The sequence below is a fragment of the Podospora pseudopauciseta genome, chromosome 3, assembly GCF_035222475.1.
Source record: "Podospora pseudopauciseta strain CBS 411.78 chromosome 3, whole genome shotgun sequence".
In the NCBI taxonomy this organism is placed as follows: Eukaryota; Fungi; Ascomycota; class Sordariomycetes; order Sordariales; family Podosporaceae; genus Podospora; species Podospora pseudopauciseta.
The window spans coordinates 2,805,665-2,829,043 of record NC_085893.1 but is presented as its reverse complement, the minus strand read 5'-3'; the positions used below and the strand labels follow the sequence as shown (position 1 = coordinate 2,829,043).

Sequence of the window (23,379 nt, the reverse complement as noted above, 5' to 3'; positions counted from 1 at the left end):
CTCCAGACCCCGCCAAAATTTCGAGATGCGCCTGGACTTTGGAGCAGGCGATTGAAAGAAGCATCTGCCTGTCCAACATCTGTTCCGCATTCACCGCTACATCCTTGTCCACGAGCAGACTATTTCGGGTGATAATACCAACCACACGCTCCACCACTTTGTGCGATCAACGAGATACACTACCAGTCCGCTACAGGGAACAAATCATGAAGGTACGGCGAAATGGCAGAATGTTTTCAGAGCTACTAGCAGCTTGGAATAGCTTCAACCTCTGGTTTTGTGGCTGCTAACATGGGCATAACAGATCAAAGCCCTCACTCGGCCGACTACGGTCCAACAGGCCCCTGGTTCCGATAACCAGCGCGCCCCCCGAAACTTAGCCCCCGAAATCCATCCGTTCGAGAGAGCCAGAGAATATCAGAGAGCTCTCAATGCTGTCAAGTTGGAGCGCATGTTCGCCAAGCCCTTCTTGGGACAGTTAGGGAGCGGTCACGTACAGGGTATCTACAGCATGTGCAAGGACAAGAACTCTCTCAGCAGTGTTGCTTCCGGTTCCGGTGACGGCATCGTCAAGGTCTGGGATCTTACGTCGCGGGAGGAGGTTTGGAAGGCATCGGCCCACAACAATGTCGTCAAGGGATTGACCTTCACCAACGACAAGAAGCTTCTGTCTTGCGCGACCGACGGTATCAAGCTCTGGGACCCTTACACACCAGCCTCCGACAACACATCTCCTCTTGCATCATGGCAAGAAGGCGGCCCCTACACCTCTCTTTCGGTCCACCGGACAGGAAACGTCTTTGCTGCTTCTTCAGGTGCCGGCTGCATCCGTGTGTGGGATCTTGAGCAGAGCACAGCCGCCCAGACCATCCAGTGGCCCAACCACACAGATACCATTACCGATGTGTGCTTCAATCAGGTTGAAACATCCGTCATTGCGTCTGTCGGAACAGATCGGTCGGTTATCTTGTTCGATCTGCGAACAAACATGCCGGTTGTCAAGACAGTGCTCAAGTTTGCGGCCAACCGTGTTGTTTTCAACCCCATGGAGGCCATGAACTTGGCCGTGGCCTCGGAAGACCATAATGTCTACGTATTCGATGCCAGAAACTTCAACAAGGCTCAAAACATCCACAAGGGGCACGTCGCGGCTGTAATGGATGTTGAGTTCTCGCCTACCGGTGAGGAGCTTGTTACTGGCTCTTACGACAGGACCATCAGAATCTTCAAGCGCGACCAAGGTTCATCCCGCGACATGTACCACACCAAGAGAATGCAGAGAGTCTTCAGGACCATGTGGACCATGGACTCCAAGTACCTCATCAGCGGCAGTGACGACGGCAACCTCCGTTTGTGGCGCGCAAATGCCTCAGAGAGAAGTGGAGTCAAGTCGACGAAGCAGCGACAAGCCCTCGAATACAACAAGGCTCTTACCGAAAGGTTTGGCCATATGCCCGAAATCCGCCGCATCAGCCGTCACAGACATGTGCCCAAGGTCATCAAGAAGGCGGGCGAGATCAAGCGCGAGGAGTTGGCGGCCATCAAGAGGAGAGAGGAGAACGAACGGAAACACTCGGCCAAGAAGTTTGAGAAGCGCAAGAGCGAGAGAGAGAAGGCTATCTTGGCCAAGGTGCAGTAAACAGTCTTGTGGCCTTCTGTTCCGGTTTGCAGCGATTTCTCGGTCTTTATTTTGCTTTACATTGGGCGGCGTTGGAGGGGTTTACTTTGGGGTGGGTGTGCGGACCTGATACCATCCACGTTTGGCGTTGGCATGTTTGAAAAGGACTAAGACGGGTTCGGCGTGTTATTTTGAGCTGATATCAGATATCAGATGTCGAGGAGGACGGCAGATAATAAGATGCTATCTTCTCACTTCTTGTACTTTCGTTCAGGTTCCTGCGGTTTATGCGGGTTGATGAACGACAGGCAGTTGAGATCTTTACGGCTTGTTCTGGTGATTATTCATGCCGTCTGTGCTAGGGCGCATAAAGACAACAATTCTTGTTTGGGAAACGGAACTTTCGATGCTTCCCTTTCTCAACTTTGGGAATCATTCGCTATTGCATGTGATATGATCGGAGCTGATCTGAAACGAATCATGACCCAACAAGCGAGAGAGCAGTCTTGGTATGTCATTCCAGTTTGGTATTTTCTGACCTCCTTCTTCTTCAGTACATCTCTCCACGTCGACTGCTACCCAGTTATGTGCAACGAGTACCCAGAGAACACTGTCCTGGCTATAGAGGCAAAGGGGTAAAAATTATCAGCATGAATTCCGCAAGTCGATCGACGACAGGCACTTACAATGAACCCAGCGCAACAAGTTGCAAGGAGACTGCCAAAGCAATTCGTGCCAGGAGCACCTATCATGTGTCAGTCACATAGTTTTCAACCAACGTTCATCAATCAAACTGCACTCACGGGTAATACACCTCGCCCCGACCCTCTCGTTGGGATCAGCAGGATAGTAACCACAAGCACCTCCCCAGATTCCACTGTTGGTGGACCAAGGAGCCAAGTTCATACAGCAAAGAGCGATGGACTGGTCGCCACCGCAGTCGGGAGTGACACTGGGGGTCGGAGTCGGAGTGGCAGTACTGGAGGATGGGATCGCTGTTCGCCGCTGGAGTCAGTCTATGAGAACTCCAAGCCAAGAAGATATGACAGAGACTTACGAGTGCACGCCGCCGAGGCGCCCGTCACGGCCAACGACGACATCGCCAACAGTTCAATAACAGATCGAAAATGCATTGTTATGTCTATATCCCGGATAATTACCGACTTCTTCCATGAGACAGCAACGGTCCCCGAAGATGAAATATATATTCTCATTTACATCTCTTGAACCTGGCTTTCCATCTGACAACCTGCTGACCATCCCCAACCTCGAATACGAAGAACAACGCTGTGAGGTGGTATCGCCATTTCTAACCAGAACCTTGGTTCAGCAATCCTACTCGCTATAGCCCAAGGCGTGGCGTTTGATTATTGCCCGGTGTTGTCGTAATGGTAGGCTTAATGCACCCAGTCGGTGGTTGACTACCGGCTCCTTCAGCCTCGGAATTGGTCCGTCTTACACCGTTGGGCCTGGGCATCCCACCATCACATCAGTGTCATCAGATTCTGGGTTGCAACTTTACTCCAATGTCCTTGGCGGTCGAAGGGACAATAACTAAAGGTGTATAGATGATGAGGTGACCGAAGCTACTGGAATTCTGAAAGAAAGCTTACGGGTACATCTCGCCGATGCACTTGTCACGGCCATCGACGACACCACAAGGTCTCGTTCGCAATAGAAGTCTCCATTTATTTGTCCACGGCGTAACGGGTTATTATGAAGAAGTCCAAAAGACCACTTGACGTGTCCCGCAAACATTCGAGATAAGCCAGCCCAAAGGTGATGATGATCTACGGCTCCGTGTGTCGATGATACTTCGTTCCCAACATAGGGTCAACAGCAAGTAACAAGGGGCCTTCGACTGTACCGCTCCTTCGGAAATTTATGAAAAAAAAAAAAAAAAAAAGAAATCTTGTTCGACGTATAGCCCGGTATAAGATGTCGCTAAAGGCTTCGAGGGCCGTCGGCACTCAGAATGCAACCCGGATTTGGGGGCCAGCGAGGTAACTGTAATTCCGATGAGACGGAGGGTGTTCCATCACTAGCGATGGGAGGGTTGCATGCGGCAGAAGAGCCTCACTTTAAAGACTCCCATTGTTTAGGAAGCTTGCATAAGAATGATGCTGACGATGCTTTGGTCGCCTTACACCAGGTCTGACAGATCTTACTCACCACCAACAACTCCCACCAAACATCATCAGCAATCGAAACCACGAACTTTATGGTTTTTTGTTTACCCAGGAAGATCACTTGAAGGCATTGACAATCAACAAGTTTATCCTTATCATTCCTGGAATAAATTCCAAGTTTGGTTTTAGACATCCCGCCTATCGAAGATCTGAAACGCGAGACTAACGGGACCGCGAGCCAAGTCACCGACTCAACAACCGACCCGGCAGCGGTACTGTGCCTTTTCCCTTTCTTTCTTTTAGTAGATCTGGCGGGTAACGGACCGCAGGGCGACGAACGAGCCCCTGACCGACCGAAGTAGTTACCTTCCCCGGATTCCAAAAGCGAGCTGTCGAAGGATCAGTTTCCCGATCGGGAAAGTCGTTACTTACATGACATGCCTTAGCCTCCGCCACAAGGCACGCGGCATTGATCTCCCTCACCCCTGGTTTTGAGCACGATCAAACCTTTTTGTCGATTTGGGGAGGGCTTGCGGTTGCAAGAGAGATTTCGTCAGCGCCCCTTGATCTGCTCGCCTCCAGATACATCGACGGCCTCGATCCCTTGGGCCGCCGCAACGCACGATTGAGCACTTCTGGGCGAGGCTTATGAGGCTTGTAGAGTACCGTGATTGGTGGACCAAGTTTGTCGTCTTAAGAGTGCTATTCTAGATGCCTTAAGCAGAACATGGAACAGGTTACTAAAATGTGTGGTTTCCCGTCTTTGGATGAAGCTCGTCTGATCCATTTCTGGACGACTTTGGCTTTTTTATATTAGTCTAGACCAGGTCCCATGAGTGTCTAAACATCTCATCGATCTCTCATGCTCGACCACCCTTTGATGTTTCTACCACCACCTCCCTGACAGGCACTGTCCAAGACCGTTCTCGTTCCAACTTGAATCACAAACATCCTCTTAATATGGCGGACTTTGAAGCAAACCAGCTCCCCCAACCAACAACCCCTTCCCCCAAGATCCCCAAAGAGCTCTCCTTCGAAAATGTAGTCAAGAACCAAACAGCCTCCGTAAGCCACCCCTTTCCCCCCTATCATCGCCACCACTAACACCCGATCCCAGCCCTGCTCCCTCCCCGACTTCACACTCTACCTAACCCACTCCTCCCACTCCCCCGAAATCCTCCACTTCTTCCTCTGGTACTGGGACTACGTCCAACGCTGGTCCCAACTTCTCCCTCGCCAAAAAGCCCTATCCCCAGCATGGGACCCAGAAAAAGCCACCGAAGGCCCAAGAGCAGCAAGGTTTATCACTTACAGCCACAAACGGGCCAGGAGCTTGAGGATGGAGAAGGTGCTCGCAGTTATGGACATCAGTTCCCCTCATTCTGACGAGCAGCCCGAGAAGGAAGGTGATATGTCAAGAAGCCGGTCGAGTTCAGCTTCTTCTACTGTTACAACAGCGAGCGCTGTGTCGGTTGTTGTTTCGGGGCAACCGAGGACGCCGTCGTCTTCTATAAGTGGGATTTTGAGCCCGACCGAGTCGATGAGGGGGTGTAGTTGGCAGCCATGTAATCTTCCAACCGCTGCCCTTTTTTTCCTGTGAAATTTGAACTGACAAGAGTAGTCACCATCCAACCCAACCACCCCGAACTCTCCCGCATAACAAAGCTCTTCCTCTCCTCTCCCGAGACGTTGAAATGTCTATCACAGCACGACAGAGAGCAGTGCATACGTGCGGTGCAGCATACAACCCACCCTACCGCCCTACTTCCAGCATTCATGTCAGTCGAGTCGACACTAAGAAACCTACTTCATCCAGCTTTCATCCGCCACTCGATTACCAACGCAAACACTGCTCGGCTTGTCTTCACGGGTGTAATCTGCGCCATCCTCGCGCTACTAGGGCTCATCGTCGAGATGGTGTTGATCCTCTCAAAGCAATCCCCCTACCTACGAGTCCTCGGCTTGCTATTCTTCTGGCCCGGGCTTACTGGGTTATTCGCCTCTATCAAAGGGCTGGATGTATACCTCCACTTTCAACAAAAACGCCAACTTCGCCCTTGGGAGCAAACCTCCCTTCCACTCTTCCACTCGCCCTCGACCGACAAGAATGAGAAAAGGGGGCATGAGGGGGTGAACACGACCAGCACCAGCACCAGTTCCACAGCCCCATTTACCCCGACAGGCGTCGACGCAAGAGACAGAGAGCAAAATACCACCTGGGAGGAGCAATACCGACAACAGAGCTGGAAGAAAAAGACCTTCACCACCGCAGTCCCGGTAGAAAGCAAACCTCTGATCGTCCTGCAAGACCGAATCATCTTCCTGTCGATACTCTGGGCCGGCATCTCGTCATCTGGTCTGACAGTGGCGGTGTTGTTCATCCCGGCAAGAAATCTCTTCTAATTAGGTAGTTAGCTACCAATACACCAAAGATAAGCGTGACGGTGTAGTAACAACAGCCTCTCAACCATCGCTACCTCAAGCCTAGCCCGCTTGATCCCGTATGACAAAACCCACAAACCTCACACCACCATCATCCCATCTTTTCCTTGGACAACGTCTCTCCTCTATCACCAAACAACAACAACAACCCCTTACCATGCCACAACCCGTCCACCTCTAAAATTTACTGGGAACACCCTCAATTTTATTTGAATCTCACACACAAATCGAAAGTAGATTAAGTACTACAACGGGATCTCACGTAACCCCCTTCCTGCTGTGTATTCTCTAATATGTACAACATGTAGCCTGTCCATCATCTTCATATCACCCACATCTCGACATTAACATTATGCTTGTTCCCGACGACGACCCGCCATGATCACAAACCTTCCTCGTGTATCCCACATCAATTCAGTCATCTCGGAAACCCCATTCCCTCATTAACCCAACGTTATCTCATAAAAAATAAAATAAAATAATGAAGAAAGAAAAGCCCATGCATGCAAGGATACACCCACATCTCATCATGCCTTCACACTAGAAGTGAAAAAAAAAAAGTATATCACAAACCCTCAAACGCCTCCCTTTCCCCCTCTCCCGTCCGCCCAACCATTTTCCCCAGCCCAATGCCCGACCTAGTACCATGACAACCATATGCCCCATGCTTTGAGATACCTACCCAGTTTAAAGCCACCAACTTTTCTTGTAAGAACAGTAAAAGAAGAAGAAAGAAGTAAACACCACCCCCGTCTCTCTAAAACCACACCGTAAAAAACAACATCACTCCCACCAACCCCGCCACCATCCCCCTAAACACAACCTTGGTCGGCGCAGCGGGATTCTGCGTCTCACTGGCCGGATTGGCAGCTGTGCCCGTCCCCTCATCCCCTCCAGCAGTCGTAGGAGCAACAGTAGCACTAGGCACACTCTCATACGTCCCCGTAAACGTCTCACCCACCGCCGGCAACTTGACATTCCCCTTCACCAACCACCCCCCCTGCGTCGCCTCCGGGCAAGGCCTGACCGAGACATGCTTAGCATCATAACTGTCCTTCACCACCCCCGTCGGCTGCCCAACCTGCTCCCACTTCTCCTTCAAATTGTCAAAATCAGGCTGCACCGGCTTCGGCGTCCCACTCCTCACCACACCATTCACCACATCCTCCTCCTTGGTCGGATTCTCATACTGAATCAACCCATACCTATTCTCCTCCTGAATCCACTCATAAACAATCGCGCCCGACCAATCATTCCTCATCTTTGGCCCAAAAATGGCAAGCTGGTCGTCAAACAGCCTCGGGCCGGGAACGTTGCACCCTGTCTCACTAAAAAATATGGGCACCGGGAAGTCCTTGGCCTGCTTCTGCAAGTTCTCGTAGCCAGAAGTCTCGTAGGTGGAAGGGTCGCACCACTCGTAGCTATTCAACGCGAAGAAGTCGACATTCTCGGACGAGTTTCCGCCGCATGTCAAATAGTCTTGGAGCATTGGGCGAAGCTCGGCAATGTCAGCCGCCGAGTACCCGATGGGGACCTCGCGGTAGTTTTTGGCGTCACGGTGGGCTTTCATGTCGCGAACAGCCGCCTTGATGAAGGGGGCCGCCTGGGAGTGGGCTTCGGTGGAAATGATTTCGTTGCCGACGAAGAAGCCCAGGACGTTGTCGTACTTGATGAAGGCGTCCATGACCTCGGCGTAGCGGTCGTGCATCCGTTTGGTCCAGGCGGGTTTGGCCTACTCGGGTGTTAGTATTTCAAGTCTGATGAACTGAAGGGCAGAGGGGAGTTCATACAGGCTCAATGTACGTATCAAACGTATCCAAATCAATCAAAGCCGTAATCCCAGCATCATTGAAAGCCTTCATGCAGCCGTCGTGGTTCTTGTCCGCGTCAACATGGTAGACCCTAATGGTGTTGGGACCCAACTCCTTCATAAGCTCAACATCCCGCTTGCACTGCTCAGTGTCAATCAGGGGGTCGTCTGTTGTGGTTTGATGTTAGCTGCCATGTTCTTGTGTGGATTGTCCAAGTCGCGCAAATGCCAAAATCTTACCTGGCGACAACTGATAAGCAATGCCTACAACCAACCCCCCAAAATTAGCCAAAAAGTCCAATTTGATCAGCAGAATGTGGAAAAAAACATACCCTTGACAAAAAACTGCTTCCCATCCGGAGTAAAAAGCTTGTTCCCGACAGAAGAAATAGGGCCAATGGCTTCAACGGTTGTGGCAACGGCCAGCGCCGCAATCGCGGCAGGCCAAGAAAGCTTCATTTTTCAGTGCTTGTCAGGAGATCGCCAAGAGGTGGATAAGATTTTTGTTGCCAAGTTTCGCAATAATCAATGTCGACAAGATACTGGTCAAATTCCTGTTTTTGAGATATCTCTGCAGAGAGAATACTCGAAACAAAAAATAATTTATTTTTGGTGGTGGGTGCTGTGTGGTGTTGCTTGGGGTGATCTGATAACGGGCTTGAAGCAGAGGTTCAAAGCTGCAAACGAACGGGAGAAGGCGCGACCGTTGCAAACACACCACACACCCGTGCAGACCACAGAACCACAGTGCTGGGAGGGAGGGCAGGTGCGAGTGGTGGGTTGATCAAACGGTCAAAGTCGGACGGACCCTCAAGGGAAAGAACGAGTGTGCTCGTTTTTTTTGTCGAATTGGTGGCGGTTAATTCGTATTCCTGTTGTTGCTCCCTTCTTTCCTACCAAGTCACCCAATCCGGCAGAATCGATATCATAAGAGGAATAAAAAGCGAGTGGCCCCGTATCCGTCAAGAGCTGCTGTGTGTTCACCGCCGGGTCTCCGTTTGCCTTCAGGTGCTCCCCGGAAGCGGTCCCGTCCTTGTCCTCAGCTGAGAATTCCTGGCCTTATCGTCAAAACGAGTGACTGGAGAGTGTGGTGTGGTGGAAGAGATGAGAGAACACACACACAAAACATGGCGGGGAAAGGGTCAAAGATAATAAAACCAACACGACTATAATGATGAGGACTACTGGGAGGTGTGACAGATGCAACATGGCCCATCAAACTGGGCTATCACAAACACCAACAACACGGGTTACCTGATTCTGTTTTCTTCCACAGACACACAAATACACACACCTGCCATATCGCGATATCGCGTGTGGAGCTTTGGTTTTGTCGTCTGCCATGGTTCGGCTGCAGCAACCCCCCGGCGAGATCTCGATCCCCCTGTCAAACCAAACTCTAACGGGATTTGCAGAGATACGCTTACCTACCAAGAAAAATATATCGTGAGCTATCTCTAGCCAAGCTTCATCACCAACGTCTATCAATCGCTCTTCTCCCAGCAATGCAAATAGTCCTCATTCCCCCCCAAAGAACAGTCCACGCAATCGCGGCTCGAAACATTCCGACACCAACCAATCACACCCACCTCCCAACTCGTGTAACCAACCGCTTTTCGAACCTGAAGTTCGTGTTGCCATAGATGCACCATCCCCAAACAAGAATAGTCCTCCCCAGCCCCGCCCAGTCTGGCTGTACCCCCACGCAATAGCTCCAAGGTCTGCCAATCCCAGCCTGTGTCGTCAGAGTACTTCGTACGGCAGGGAGTCGGAGACACCTGCCAAACTGTGCCCCCTCCACCACCCCTCCAAAAGATCCCGCCCGCATTTGCATGAGAGAGTCGGGTGGTGTAGAAACTCGGCGAGATTCCCACTGGTCAGGACGGCCCAATATATTGTCGACAAACAAGGTTCAGGGACTTTATGGTCGTGATCCTTCCGACCATACACTCGCCTAGCCACCAAGATTCCTAGTCCAATGCATCGTTCTGGAGAGGATAGCTAGCAACAAGACAACACATGGCCCCGGCCTGAGCGATAACGCAATCGGCTTTCTTCCCAGTTTTTTTGATCCTCCTCCAACAAAGCTTGATTGAAGAGGCGGGCGCTGCCGCCGAGCGGATGCGCGGGCCGCATCATCATCGCTCACCTCTCTCACCTTTCGGGGAAGCTAAGTTAGTTGCTCACCTACATCATAGGATGATGGTTCGGTTCGGTTCGGATATAGTGCATACGTCTTTGATGATGGGACTTCCCGAGCGAGGTAGGGTAAACGTCATCCAAGACTGTAGAATATTGCCTTGCAAGTATCTAAGTTTGGGAGTGGGACTTGCATTCGCTGCGGGATGGGCTAAGTGGTCAAGAAGAATGCCGTGATATCCGTTGGGTATCCCGTACCAAGGCCAGCTTTTTGAGCTTTATGCCGACTTACACGTCATGTTGAATCTCTACTCTAACCCAACAGCTCGACTGCAACCCGAATAACAGTTCATCAGCCTACTGAAAATTGGAAAATTGAAGCAATCTACTCAACAAAAGATATCTCCAGACGACAATTTCATTCAAGTCCTCCTTCGTGATCCCAGATGTCCGGATATGTTGAATCTAACCAACCTCCAAACCCACACTCAATATCCAAATCAGCTCTCTACCTGTCTAGCGCTGCTCAGTAAAAACACAACTATCCATACAGCTAACCCCTCAAAACCCGGTCAGCGCAAGGTATATTTGTTTAAAATATACCGCACACTGGCAGGGTATTCAAACAATGAGCTCTAGGGGTATCTCGCGCTTTATCCAAGCCAGCGCTATGAAACAGATATTTTGCGGCAATCGTCATCCAAGAGAGAAAAAACATGCAGAACAAGAAATAGGCAATATCCAAGCAGAGAAACAAAAAAGAAACATCAAAAACACAGATGTAGAGAGATTCCCGCTGATACCAAACCCCCCCTTCGCTGCCCGAATCATCCCCATTAGAGACACCCAGTCTACCCCTCCCTCACGCATCAACAACCACATCCTTTCCCAAGTTCTCCAACATCACCCTCCTCTTCTCCTGTTCCCTTACCTCCTTCTCCGCCTTCAACACCCCAACCGCAGCATCAGCCCCCCTAACCCTAGCCTCCTCCCCCTTCCTCGCACCCCCAACCCTAACCACCTCCTCCCCCGTCTCCGCCCAAACAACAGCACACTCCCACTGCCCTTCCTCGTTCCCCTCAACCCTATACTCCACCGCCCTTCCCGCCGCCAAAAGCCCCAACTCCTCCTTCGGATGCAAACAGTGCACCCCCTCCCTCACCAACCTCTCCATCACCCCCATGATCCCAATTCGTTCCATCAACCCCCTGCACTCTTCCAAATCCCCACTATCAACCCAGACAGCTCCCATCAAGCTCTCAAAAACATCGCCATAAAACTTTTGTGCTTGAAGTCTTGTAAGCGCGGACCAGGGGTATTTTTTGCCGCGGTCAAGGGCGTGACGGATTTCGTCGCGGAGAAAAGAATGCCGGGATTGGGTAGAGAGGATGTGCTCGCCCATTTCGGGCGAGGTGTACCGCAGGAATGACCACAGCGGGAATTTGGCCGTGGTGCTGATGAGGTTGATCTCTGGGGGGTTAGTGCTTGAACTAGAAGTTCGTCGTGAGGGGGAGAGGTATGGGTTGGAAGTGGGATCAGGGAGGATGACTTCAGCGTTGTATCTTTCCTCTTCGATGGCCCACTCCATCACCAAAAACCCCAAAATTTCGGCGTTGACAAGGGCGGTGCGTAAAAGGTGGAGCTTGGAGTTTTCGAGGGGGAGACCGGTCAGTGGTTCGCGGAGGGAGAAGAGGGATTCGACAACGAGGTAGTCTAGTATCGCGTCGCCAAGAAATTCTAGCCTGTCGAGGGAGGCGCGGGTATCTTGCACGTTGAAAGAGGGATGGGTCATTGCCTCGATGAGGAGGGACTTTTTCTTGAAAGTATACCCGATCAGTTTCTCCAGAAGGTGCATGTTAGGAGGGAGGGGCTCGTCGTCGGGGGCTTCGTCGTAGAGGACCTGGCGGCCGTGGTCGATGCTCTGCCATTTGGCCTCGGGGAGAAACAGAGAAATACAAGCGAGGGCTTTGTTGATACCGCCGCTGATGTGGGAGGCGCCGATCAAGGCTTCTACCACATCGGCGAGGGTTTTGGTCGGCATCTCCCTGGTTTTCGGTCCATCGGAAGAAGGGTTGTCGGTGCGCTCGAGGTAATCTTCCACAAACACGGGTCGCCACTTGTCTGTCGTGTAGGCAGTGTTGATGATGTAGCGGGCGAGCCCGAAATCTATGGCAGCTTTGCAGAGACGGTAGTTGGAGACGATCTTGTCTTTGGTCGCCGAGAGGAAGCCTTCTGGGAAGTGAAGGTCTTGAACCGCGGTCAGCCACTGTTCTAGAAATCAAAGGGGCAAGTAAACTTACACTGTGCCGAGCAGTTGATAGTTGTGCAAAACTTGAGAATGGAATCTCCCAGAAACTCAATTCTTTCATAGTCGATTGACCTCCTCGCCCCCGATGCTGTGATGGCCGTGACCACCAGATCCAGATCCGTGATCCCGGTCGTTTGCAGCGACCCATCCAGCAGGTCTCTGGCAACAAGATAGTCACCCACTGCAGCCGTAAGAGCGGGAAGCATCAGACCGACATGGGCAAACACAGTTGGGATCTTGTCGACTTTGACCTGACTCGCAAGAATCACTCGCGGGTAAGGCTTCCCGCTGGGTAGCTGGTGAATGAAAGCATCGGGTAACTTGCGGAATTGACCTGCCCTCTTGGGGAATGCCTGCACAGACACATAAGGGACGTCCTCTGGGGCATCCTCGAACCCCTTAAACACGGACTTGATCATGTTCATGGGAGGCTTCTTTGGAAGCCACTCCCTAAAGAAATAGGGGTGGTTGGCGCTGTCAACATCCCGGATGAGGTAAGACTGAGAACAGTTGGCGAGAGAGTCGCGGTTGAATTCCAATGCGGCCATGCGGTCAATAGTAATCTCCTCCTCTGGCGAGAAAAGACGGATGGGATATTGTTTCTTCTCTATCGGAAACCGATGTCCGTAGGCCATCGCGAGCAAACCATAAGTGTGATCTCGATTGTCCTTGTCGTATTTTCTCTCATGAGCAGTCCCCATGGATATAGTCCACGATGTTTTGCGCTCCGAATGAATGACTTGATCTCTTATCAAAGGAACGGGGATTGGAAGCGAAAGGTCCAGCTGTGCCCAATGTGTGCCGTCCTCGCTGGATATTGTCACACGCAGACTGTACAGCTTAGTGCTGCTCTCCCAAGCCTTTGATACCTCCAGCCAGGGATTATATTGCACCTCAACAGTGGTGATCCCCTCCGTTTTTCCAACTTCCACCAAGCCAGGCGTTGTTCTGGCAGGCAGCATGTTCTTGTCGATCAAACCCGCCTCGTAGAGCTTCTTGTAAGCCTGGAAAGCGGCGTCTTTGCAAGCAAAAGCCTCCGAGGGCCAAGCCCGCAGGCTTTCTGCACGACGCAAACTTGGGGACAGTGAGACGGGCAAGTTCACAGTGGCGGCCCGAAGGCCGGGTTTGCGAGCGTCGATGGGGTTTCCCTCCAGATCGTGAATAATGTAAAACGGCGCCCAGTTGACAAACTTCCTGGTGGACAAGGTTGAGCAGAAATGATCGAGATGTTGCTTTGCGTCGTGGATGGTCATCTGTGCCCCTGTTGTTGGGTCTGTCATCTTGGGATAATCATCCGCCTCGGATTGTTCCATCTGCTCAAGCCCTGCTATTTCCCGTAATTCGTCTTCGTATTTGCGCTTCATCTCCTGCTCGAGCTCCTTCCACTCCTCCAGAGACTGGTCCTGATCATCTTTGAAAAGAACCCAGAGTTCCGACTCGTTCATACGAGCCCTCCCTCGTCTCTGGATGAACGACTTGAGGTTGCTGGGCTTGTCAAAGCAGATGACCAAGTTGCACACGGGTACATCTATGCCTTCCTCGAGAACGCTTGTAGCCACCAGCAAGTTGACCTTGCCCTTTCTGAACCGGTGCAGAGACTCAATGTCCTCTTTCGTGGTGAGATCGAGAAAACCGTGCTTGCCCCCAGGAAGTTTTGATGTGCCAACCATAGACTCCACGGAGTAGCGAGACTCAAGAACGGGATGTACCGAGAGAACATGCGAAAGGACCGAAGCAGTTGCCCTCTCCGTGACGAAAACGATTCCCACGGGGTTGCCTTTATGGGAGGCGAGAATTTGTAGCAAGGCTTGAACTTTGCGGGAGAGGTTATCTGGAAGGCTCGGCGGTGCTTCAGGTTTAATACCCCGAAGTGTAGCCGACAGATAGGCCTTTTCCTCATCCCAAAGGTTGTTAACCGATGGGGCGGGTGGACTGCCAACTTTGAGAAACTCAGTGACAACTCTGTTGATGTAATATTCCGCCGCCCACGGTCCTAGGTTCATCCTCATCTCTCTTGCTCTTGCAAACAACGCCTTCATCTGTTTCTGTGACTGAGTATTGCGAGACATGATGGCGCTTTTCAGAGCCTCGCGACTACGCTCCGTGTTCTCCTCACGGAGTCGTATGATGTGAGGATCGGCCGTAATATCCATCTGTCGTAAGGTGTCGATGAGCCTGGTCATGTTTGAAGACGATAGGGTGGCATTTTGAGGTTCAGGAAGGTCTCCGTATATGAATGCTTTCATCTCTGGGCGGTTCACCTGAGCCATAAGCTCGTCGCGGTGCCTACAGGGCGTCCTGCAGATTGCATCAAGGGTCTGCTCGAGTGTTTCTATACCAGCGAGATTGGACCTCATCAAAGGGCTAGCCGTGAGACCCAGAATGTGAGGGACTGGTTTCCCCTCCTGCTTCAGCTTGGCGTACAACTCTCTCATGAGTCTAGCCACAGGATTCATGCCGACACAGTTATGGGCTGCACCTTATCAGTCTTGAACCATGATTAACGAAATGGACAAGGAAAACTCACCTTCATCGATGACGAGAAGACTAATAGATTCCAAGGGCACAAAAGCGTGTGCTACGGCAGCATCAAACAAGATCTGGTACGTAGACACAACGATCCGGACATTGGTGAGGACCGCCTGCCAAACACCGGTCTTATACTTCCAGGCCTGAACATTGTCCGCGCCGCAGATGAACCTTGACTGAACTCCTGGTATTTGTTTTTCGATGACCTCAAACTGTTGGGCGGCAAGCTGAACGGTAGGAGCAAGGAACCAGATAAGCTAAATATCTCGTCAGTTTTATTCGACCACATTATCGGCTTCGTGAACAACCTACCTTGGGGCTCCTTCCGAGCTCTTCCTGAATTCGAAGTATCGCCCTACGTAAAAAGTCAGCAATTTCTGAAGACTGAATCACGAAGCTCAACTCACACTTGAGTTTTTCCACTTCCTGTGTCCATCTGTAGGTATATCCGCGTCAGTTTCACCCATAACCATCACATTCTGAGGTATCTTACTGCAACGATGATGTTCCGCTGTAGACTCTCCTGAAACATTTCGACTTGGTATGCTCTCGCGGTCATGATCACCTCAGGAGAGGTTTTGACTTCAGGGGGCGTCTCAGTTCCACTTGTGTCTTCAGTGTCCGAGGACAGTTGGTAGACATTCTCTTCCAATGCCTCCGCCTGCAGGGCCTCTTCCACCCCTTGAAGCCCATCTTCATCAGAAGAGGATGCCTTGGGCTCATCTGCCATCATGTTCCTAGTATCCTTTGACTCCATAGCCGGCGTTGAGCGTAAACAGAAAAAGGATTTGTGGCGTGAATGGTCTTCCGAGCAAAGTGGCGGAAGTAAAAAACTCTGATAGCCTTTTAAAGCAAAGAAGAAATTTCTATGGCCTTTTCGTCCCCATCTTCCAAAGCAGCGGCGGAACAGGTTGGGACGAAACAAACTGGAGTGTGGGTAAGCCACCGCAGGCCTCACTAAGGTCAAAGGGTGGTAGTACTGATGTGTGGAGGCCCACACAGCAATGCACTGGTGAGAACATACCGCTTGGATCTTGCCCATTTATATATCTCGAGTGAATGATGACCGACCAGTTGTGACCTCGCTGAGCATGGTCAGTTGGCTGGACAGGGCAGATGAAGCAGTGATGTTGAGACCAGAGTGTCTTCAGAACAGGAGGTCCATCCTGCGCCAGGAAATCACATTGGGATCCTTTTATATATATACTTGAAACCATGCACAAACGTGTCGATGAGGCCTACTGCCGGCAATGCTGAAGTGAGGCTGCAGCTGCTTGGCAAGCCATCTGCATGAGGTGGGGATCACGAGGTTTAGTGGATGCGCGCCTTCCTCATTGGTCTGCTTACACCAACTGGATGGGCAGGTACAAGTAAGTTAGTTACCTCGCACAAGGCAAGCATTCCAGGTTGTTTCTTGCCGTTGAATGGTTTTTTATACAGGCCAGCAGTTATCATACATAAAAGTTCCAAACATCATAATTACCATGTCACTCTATGCAACAGGCCTCAACGCCTGGAGCCAATTAGACTTTGACACCACCAAAAAAGACCAACAACCAGACGACATCTTCACTTTCACTTGCCTTCTCGAGGACAAGGACATAGACTATATCCGTCCATTTCCATCATATACTCTAGGTAAGCCTCCCAAACCCAGCCCCTTGAACACCCACCCCTAACTAACCACTCCAGTCTACACAACCACCACCCCCTTCTCACCAACCTATACAGCCGGCCTGGTCCCAAAACTCCACCAACAACTCTCAACCTCGTACCCAGACCACTACCACCACTTCGCCGAAGCCTCCAACGACATAGTAGTAGGTCCGTACTATCCCCTTCCCCTTCCCCTCCACTCCAGTTCTAACAAATACCAGTACCAAACCACCCAACAAACCCCCACCCCCTCCAATACCCCTCCCTCACCACCCTCCTCTCCCCCTCCTCCCAACCCATCTCCTACCCCGCCCTTCACCTTTCCCAAATAAGCCCCTACGCAACCGGTTTCCTCGCCCTTTCTCCCCCCCCAGAATCCCACGTCCTCTCCTGGGGCGACCCCCGCTACCCCCCCCTCCTCTCCCGCCCTTGTTCCCCCTCCCAACCCCCCCATCACCCCCATCCCATCCCCGACCTCTCCTACCTCCCCACAGGCCCAGTAACGAAACTCTCCTCCTCTCCCTCAGGCTACTTGGTAGCAGCCCTAACAGCCGGCCACGACCTCTACCTCTGGGGCCACCCAAGCCGTTGCTCAACCTGGTACCCTGACATCCCCGACTCTCCCGAACCCGTCGTAATGGGCGATGACAGCGAAAAAGATATCAAAGACGTAGCAGTCGGTCAGTCACACGTCCTAGTCCTAACCACCGACGGCGAAATCTGGGGACGGGGAGACAACTCCTCTGGCCAACTCGGTTTAGGCAGAGAAACAAAACTAGTCACAGAATGGACAAGACTAAAGGGGGAGTTTGATCACGACAAAAAGAAAATAAAGGGGGTTTGGGCGGGAGAAAGAAATTCATTTGTTGTTGTCCAGCCTTGACATCACCAATGTTAGTAATGAAAGTGAATCACATGACAGCTGTTCTATGGCTTGTATTGTTCCTTGTTTTCTTCCTTGTCCTGTCTAGTGTACAAACATGCCCCGCAGAGAAGCACCTCGAGAAGAACGCGCTCCCATATCATTCATCGTCGTCAAGAGAGAAAAAACAACACAAAACTATCCCCCAAATCATAGATTCGTGAGATAATCCTCAATCTCCTGGGGGGTGAGCTTCCGGAAGCGGGGTCCCACCGCCCCTTCGACGCCCTCGACGCCGAGGAGGTGGTCTGCTGGGGGTCCGACGATACCTATTGTCGCAAATGTCAGTAAATACTCTTGAAGCATCATAACAACAGCAACAAAACCCACCAATCTCAATAGTCTCCCCATTCATCTCCCCCTCAATCGTCTCCTTCAACGTCAAAAGCGCAATATGCACCGCATCCTCCAGCTCCAACCCCTCCGTGTACCTCTTCTCCAAAAATGTCTTCGCCGTCGTCGCACTCTTCCCAATCGCCGTCGCCTTCCAAGGAAAGTAACTCCCCGAGGGATCGACCTGATACAACATCGGCCCGCCCTTCAAGATACCACCCGTCTTCCCGCTCAGCTTCTTGCCCTCCTCGCCCTCCTTCGCCTCAATCTCCTCCTCTGGGAGGATACCCTCATCCCAACCGGCAATGAGGAGAGAGACACCGTAGGGACGGACACCACCGGATTGTGTGGCTTCTTGCATGACGCGGGCGACGTCTTGGACTAGGATGCGGGTGGGGGGGTATTCATTGTAGATGCGCTTGTAGCCCGTGTGGGAGACTTTGCGGGCGCGGTCGACGAGGACTCGGTAGTCGGGGCCCATGCCCGAGTAGACCATGCCGATGTTGGGGGTGATGAGGCTGATTTTGGAGAGGGACGAGGGGTCGGCGAGGGGGGAGGAGGATTTCTTTTCTGTAGCGAGGACGATGCCGTTCGTGGCTGTAAAGAAGTAGCATATGTCAGTCATAGGTTTCAATATGGTGTACGATGTGACGGAGGATGGTGGGATGTTTGTCGACGGTGGGCGTTGGTAATGGCGGGGAGGGGCAGGAGCTCACCCTTGATGCCTAGGGCTGTTACACCTTGGTTGACGGCGTTGAGGGCATATTCTAGGATGTGTTAGAAATGGCTGTTCGTCTTTGTAGACTATGACCTTCTTGTCGCAAGACAGGAACCAGTGGGCGACGAACCGATCTGTACCAGCTTGCCGCTATTGCAATGTCAGCGATGTCCCATGTTCAGAGCTTCCAGCAGCCAAGCAACCCAACTTACCTGGGAGAGAATGTTGTAAGAGAGAAGGAGTATCTGTCCGCCATGGTGCCGGCTTGGAGAGACTATGGAATGGGGTTGGGTAGTAGAGGCTGGTGCGTGGTCGTTGCGAGGGAGATCGTCTTCGAATGTGGTTCCCAAGTTGGCGTTGCAAGGCTGCTGATGTTGGTCGTCCAAAGCTCCCCCAGGCACGGTGAAGTTGCGCGTTCGACAGGCCCAGCACCGACAGCCTGCCACAGCAAGAGAGAGAGCTTGGGCCACTTCCTCCTCATTGGCTGAAGGTGGGGCAAGCAGAAGCCTGGGACCTGGTGGTGTCCACAGAGGGGCTAAGCTGATTAGGGAAGTGGTGGGTTGAAACATAAAAAAGTTTCCCACCGATGGTGAAGAACTTTCCCTTTGTTTCTTCTCTCTGCAGTTCGCAAGGAGCCTCGGAAATCGCCTCATGGCCAATGGGCAAAAGGTAAGAACAAACTGTCTTTGAGACCGCTTGGACCCGACGAGAGATGTGAGAGTTCCTCCATCATGAGCGTCTTTTCGGGGTGGAATTGCCCATGCCACCGGCAGTTGGCGCAGTTCTGAGACCACCTGGCTGCTTTTACGATTACAGTTCCGAGCACTTCCCCAAGCTTCCTCCCAGCTTCCCTTCCATACGCCTATTTAAACATTTCCCCGCCATGTTCTTTTTTGATGACCGCATGACCACATTTTGATTACAGGACTATACTTGGACGACACACAGACAACATGGCTACTGAATCTTTGGGACAGCAATGGTCATGGCCCGATGAAGTACGTGCTTCATCTCCTGAGCATCCGCACCAAGATAGCAATTGGACCACAACACCTCGGGCACCCGCCACGGATGCACCTACCGGCACGGCGCCAGAACCGACACCAGCAGAACCACCACAGCCGCGTTACAAACCACGTACTTGCCGGATATGTTTGGAAGTCGTGCAACCATCTACCGAGCTCGACGATACCGTCGCCGGGCGGGTCTTTGCGTCAAAAGCTCGTGTACGATATGTTTCCGAGGATCCCGAGCTGGGTCGGCTCATGAGCCCATGCAACTGCAAAGGCTCTCAGAAATATGTTCACGAGGGTTGCCTCCAGGCCTGGAGAAATGCTGCGCCCATGTCGGAGAGGAATTACTGGCGATGTCCCACTTGCAAGTTCGAGTATCGTATGGAGCGCTTGAGATGGAGCCGATGGCTGTCAAGCAAGGCGCTACGGGCAGTCATCACAATCTTGGTGATGATGATCACAATCTTCATACTTGGATTCATTGCCGACCCCATCATCAGATATGGCGCCGACCCTCTGGGTACCATCGCCGGAACTTTATTGGGGGAGTTTGACGAAGAATTCGACATACCAGTGCAGCCACTCGTCGAGGAATTGGAGTCAGACAATTGGTATATGCACTTTGTCAAGGGTTTCCTGTCCCTTGGCCTATTGGGTTTTATCAAGTCAATGTTGGCCATCTCGCCATTTCAGATTTTCAATATCCGAGTTGGCGGTGGTCGTCGCAGAAGAAGAGGTGGGACAGAGGGCATCAGTTGGTTTGTTGTGGTTGTTGGGGTTGTTACATTCTTGGCAGTAAGTGACATCTTCCTCTCTCCTCTCCCCGAGTCGACAATACTGACCGATCATCATCAGGCAACCTGGCATGCCGTTAGTCATTTCAGCGCAAAGTTTCTTGAGAAGCTCAGCGACCGTGTTGTGGATGTCCAAGGAACGGAGCCCGAAGATGACGAAGATGACGAAGACGGTGAGACCGATGAGTCAAGAAAGGATAGGTGATTGTGGCCAACAGTGATTGTTCGAGTTCTAGAAGCTCCCAGTTCTCCTCAGTCCCCCTAGAGACCCCCCCACCTGTACGGAGTACTGCACACTCTTAAGTTTCCACAGCTGCTCTTCCATGCTGTAGCTTACTAGTCTGTGTGCAGAGATCAAGCGTGGCAATAGCTGGCTGAATTTGGGCGTCTTGTCCTGTTCATGTTTGGCTTTGCGATGCGGCAGTCCTGTTGGTCATCTTGAGGGCCTCTTTGGGCGATACTCATTGTGCTGCTTCCTCCTCAGCTTCATGCTGACGTACGAAGTGGGTTGAAGCTGCCAGCAGGATTGGTACAATTATGTCCATCTCTTGTATATAGGGTGATTCTATGAACATATAATCGTACTTGTGGTTCAATTGGGTATGATGCCTGTCTGGTCATGGTGACATGGGGAACTGATAAGAGATAAGCTGCCGGGCTGCTAGCGTCATTGCCGGGCCCCTGAATTCTATAAAATGTGGGACCGGCAACGGCAGTCGGGGCAGTGGCTGGCCTGCAACGAGCTGACACTTGTCAGCTGGAAATAATTTCCAAAACGCGCGCCGGGTGCATCCAGGTTCCTGTTGTCTTGCTGAACGAGGAGGGTTGTTTGAGGATCCAGCGGTGTCGTCTTTCAATGTATTTGCCCTGAGCCGCCGACACATCGCCATATAACGGTTTCCTTGGCACTCTTATCTGCCCGGTGATTCCTGTACGAGGCCAGCCAATCTCGCCAAATGTCTAGATCTTGATCCATGTGCGACCAACATTTCCAGAACTTGCGGCCTTCCTCCTAGCCATTGATCTCGACTGTCACTTCGACCCTCAACTGCGCCGACAGTATTATATACGCGAGCCCCTTGACCAGCGAGAGCGCGGCCACGGCTCCCACACCAAGTCCCACGGGCTCAGACTTTTTTTACGTACTTAACAAGTACGCAGCGCAACACATTCGAAGGGCCTCCCCGATTTCGCCGTGACACACGTCCTTCCGGCAAGCAATCTCGACTGGTATCTTCTGGAAGACTAGGTGGAATCGAACCTGAGCCTTGGGAAGATCCAAGCCACCACGAGACAAGATGCATTTCGCACTACCCCCACGAAAGACGTCGATTCCTCCGCCGTACATGCCTCGGTCGAACCGTCTACCCATGCTACGGAGAAGCCGCTTCAAGCTCATCGCGATCACGGGACTGTTCTTCTTGACGGTAATATACCTGCTCACCCGCGGCAATGGGCATCCAAAGCTTAAGAAGCGCATGCCTACTGGTAACCCGCCGGTGGTGGTGGTGACGGTGTTCGACGAGGCCAAGTACGGCAAGGGGTACATCGACACGATCAAGGAGAACAGGATAGAATATGCCAAGAAGCATGGTATGTTGATGCCGCTACAAAGCCACACAACAGCCGGCTAACAGGACTGACAGGATATCAAACGTTCTTTGCCAATGTCGGCGACTATGATCTGAAGGGTGCGCCGGGATCGTGGACCAAAGTGGTGGCCATGCGCCATGCTCTCACCAAGTATCCCGAGGCCTATTTCCTCTGGTATCTGGACCAGAACGCCTTCGTGATGAACCCGCAGCTGAAGATTGAGGACCACATTATGAAGACGGCCAAGTTGACGGACCTCATGAAGAAGGACCATCCCGTTGTCCCGCCAGACAGCATCATCAAGACATTTTCCCACCTTACCGGGCAGGACGTGGACTTTATTCTCACGCAGGACAAGGACGGGTTGTCAGTTGGGAGCTTCATCGTTCGCAACGGAGAATGGGGCGAGTTCTTCTTGGACACTTGGTTTGATCCTATTTATCGGAGCTACAACTTTCAGAAGGCCGAGACACACGCCTTGGTAAGACTTGTTTGCCATAACTTCCAAAGCTGCCAGGCTTACTGACCTCCTCTAGGAGCACATTGTTCAGTGGCATCCCACCATTCTCGCCCGTCTCGCCATCATCGATCAGCGTCTCCTGAACTCCTACAGCCAAGGCAACAAGGGGGATCAGTACAAGGACGGAGACATCGCCGTCAGGCTCGTCGACTGTGTATCAGCCGGGGCCAACGCATGCGAGACCGAGTCCCAAAGATTTGTCCAGCAATGGCGAACCTCTTTTGGCAAATCCTGACGAAGGAACGGGGCACCTGAGGATTTCGAAGATTAAAGCAATAAACAGACTCAAACGATGACGACGGATTAGACACGAATTCCGTACCAGACCCTACTTTTTCGGGCACACAGGCGGATTGTGCATTGCGCCATTATCAGCATCACCACTGCGGGCGTTTAAATCATTTTTGACTTCATACCATGGGACTTGGGTTGAAACAGTCAATACAGGCGTTAGGATTTATTTTTCATCTTTTGGAGGGGGGTCTTTTGGACGGAATAGCGATTGGGGGGTGGCTGTACAAAAAAAAGCGAGGGGGGAGGCCAGGGGCTTTTTGACTTGCTTTGGTGTGCTGTTTGAAATTGTAGGCACACGCAAGACATGGGTCGAGGGGCGTGGTGTGGGAGGGCAGATATGAATGCGGATGATGTCGGTAATATTGCGGGCAATGATGTGATGTTGCTGGCTGTTTTTGGAAGAAGTCACACACTGGGCTGTGCAATATGAGAGAGGAAAGGGTCCGCGAAGGGATGGGGGGGGTTGGTTTGTCTTGTATATCAATCATGGCCAGGGGGGAAAGGATCAAAGCATATGGTTGATGCATTTGTGTGTTGTTTTGTTGATGTTTGCTTTGAGAT

At 51.8% G+C, this 23,379-nt stretch overlaps 9 protein-coding genes across 9 annotated transcripts; 5 read left to right on the top strand and 4 right to left on the bottom strand.

Moving 5' to 3' along the window:
* The first annotated feature begins 36 nt into the window (after positions 1-36).
* Positions 37-2,014, top strand: sof1. The gene is made up of 2 exons (XM_062911249.1): positions 37-212; positions 305-2,014. Exons 1-2 carry the CDS (start codon positions 207-209, stop codon positions 1,637-1,639), a joined length of 1,341 nt encoding a protein of 446 aa, XP_062767268.1. The 5' UTR covers positions 37-206; the 3' UTR covers positions 1,640-2,014.
* Positions 1,952-3,080, bottom strand: QC763_308000 (uncharacterized protein). Its single transcript, XM_062911248.1, has 4 exons — positions 2,676-3,080; positions 2,422-2,613; positions 2,305-2,363; positions 1,952-2,237 (listed from the first exon to the last, which is right to left on the bottom strand). The coding sequence occupies exons 1-4, from the start codon at positions 2,830-2,832 to the stop codon at positions 2,202-2,204; spliced, it is 444 nt and encodes a 147-aa protein (XP_062767267.1). The 5' UTR covers positions 2,833-3,080; the 3' UTR covers positions 1,952-2,201.
* A 1,223-nt stretch (positions 3,081-4,303) lies between these two features.
* On the top strand, positions 4,304-6,458 carry QC763_307990 (uncharacterized protein). Its single transcript, XM_062911247.1, has 3 exons — positions 4,304-4,812; positions 4,865-5,312; positions 5,369-6,458. Exons 1-3 carry the CDS (start codon positions 4,708-4,710, stop codon positions 6,148-6,150), a joined length of 1,335 nt encoding a protein of 444 aa, XP_062767266.1. The 5' UTR covers positions 4,304-4,707; the 3' UTR covers positions 6,151-6,458.
* QC763_307980 (uncharacterized protein) lies at positions 6,456-9,504 on the bottom strand. The gene is made up of 4 exons (XM_062911246.1): positions 8,332-9,504; positions 8,240-8,263; positions 7,980-8,167; positions 6,456-7,921 (listed from the first exon to the last, which is right to left on the bottom strand). The coding sequence occupies exons 1-4, from the start codon at positions 8,456-8,458 to the stop codon at positions 6,947-6,949; spliced, it is 1,314 nt and encodes a 437-aa protein (XP_062767265.1). The 5' UTR covers positions 8,459-9,504; the 3' UTR covers positions 6,456-6,946.
* Positions 9,505-11,000: 1,496 nt separating this feature from the next.
* On the bottom strand, positions 11,001-16,203 carry DCL2 (Dicer-like protein 2; the record flags this gene model as incomplete). The annotated part of the gene is given in 6 exon segments (XM_062911245.1): positions 11,001-12,385; positions 12,439-14,919; positions 14,974-15,232; positions 15,288-15,401; positions 15,469-15,984; positions 16,000-16,203. The coding sequence occupies 6 exon segments, from the start codon at positions 16,015-16,017 to the stop codon at positions 11,001-11,003; spliced, it is 4,773 nt and encodes a 1,590-aa protein (XP_062767264.1). The 5' UTR covers positions 16,018-16,203.
* A 172-nt stretch (positions 16,204-16,375) lies between these two features.
* On the top strand, positions 16,376-17,530 carry QC763_307960 (uncharacterized protein). The gene is made up of 3 exons (XM_062911244.1): positions 16,376-16,613; positions 16,668-16,799; positions 16,853-17,530. The coding sequence occupies exons 1-3, from the start codon at positions 16,400-16,402 to the stop codon at positions 17,512-17,514; spliced, it is 1,008 nt and encodes a 335-aa protein (XP_062767263.1). The 5' UTR covers positions 16,376-16,399; the 3' UTR covers positions 17,515-17,530.
* A 23-nt stretch (positions 17,531-17,553) lies between these two features.
* PRE8 (Proteasome subunit alpha type-2) lies at positions 17,554-19,329 on the bottom strand. Its single transcript, XM_062911243.1, has 5 exons — positions 18,817-19,329; positions 18,735-18,754; positions 18,603-18,653; positions 17,884-18,483; positions 17,554-17,822 (listed from the first exon to the last, which is right to left on the bottom strand). The coding sequence occupies exons 1-5, from the start codon at positions 18,858-18,860 to the stop codon at positions 17,704-17,706; spliced, it is 834 nt and encodes a 277-aa protein (XP_062767262.1). The 5' UTR covers positions 18,861-19,329; the 3' UTR covers positions 17,554-17,703.
* On the top strand, positions 19,161-21,070 carry QC763_307940 (uncharacterized protein). The gene is made up of 2 exons (XM_062911242.1): positions 19,161-20,412; positions 20,473-21,070. Exons 1-2 carry the CDS (start codon positions 19,558-19,560, stop codon positions 20,614-20,616), a joined length of 999 nt encoding a protein of 332 aa, XP_062767261.1. The 5' UTR covers positions 19,161-19,557; the 3' UTR covers positions 20,617-21,070.
* Positions 21,071-21,141: 71 nt separating this feature from the next.
* MNN11 (putative alpha-1,6-mannosyltransferase mnn11) lies at positions 21,142-23,271 on the top strand. The gene is made up of 3 exons (XM_062911241.1): positions 21,142-22,004; positions 22,058-22,485; positions 22,541-23,271. The coding sequence occupies exons 1-3, from the start codon at positions 21,710-21,712 to the stop codon at positions 22,757-22,759; spliced, it is 942 nt and encodes a 313-aa protein (XP_062767260.1). The 5' UTR covers positions 21,142-21,709; the 3' UTR covers positions 22,760-23,271.
* Positions 23,272-23,379: the final 108 nt, after the last annotated feature.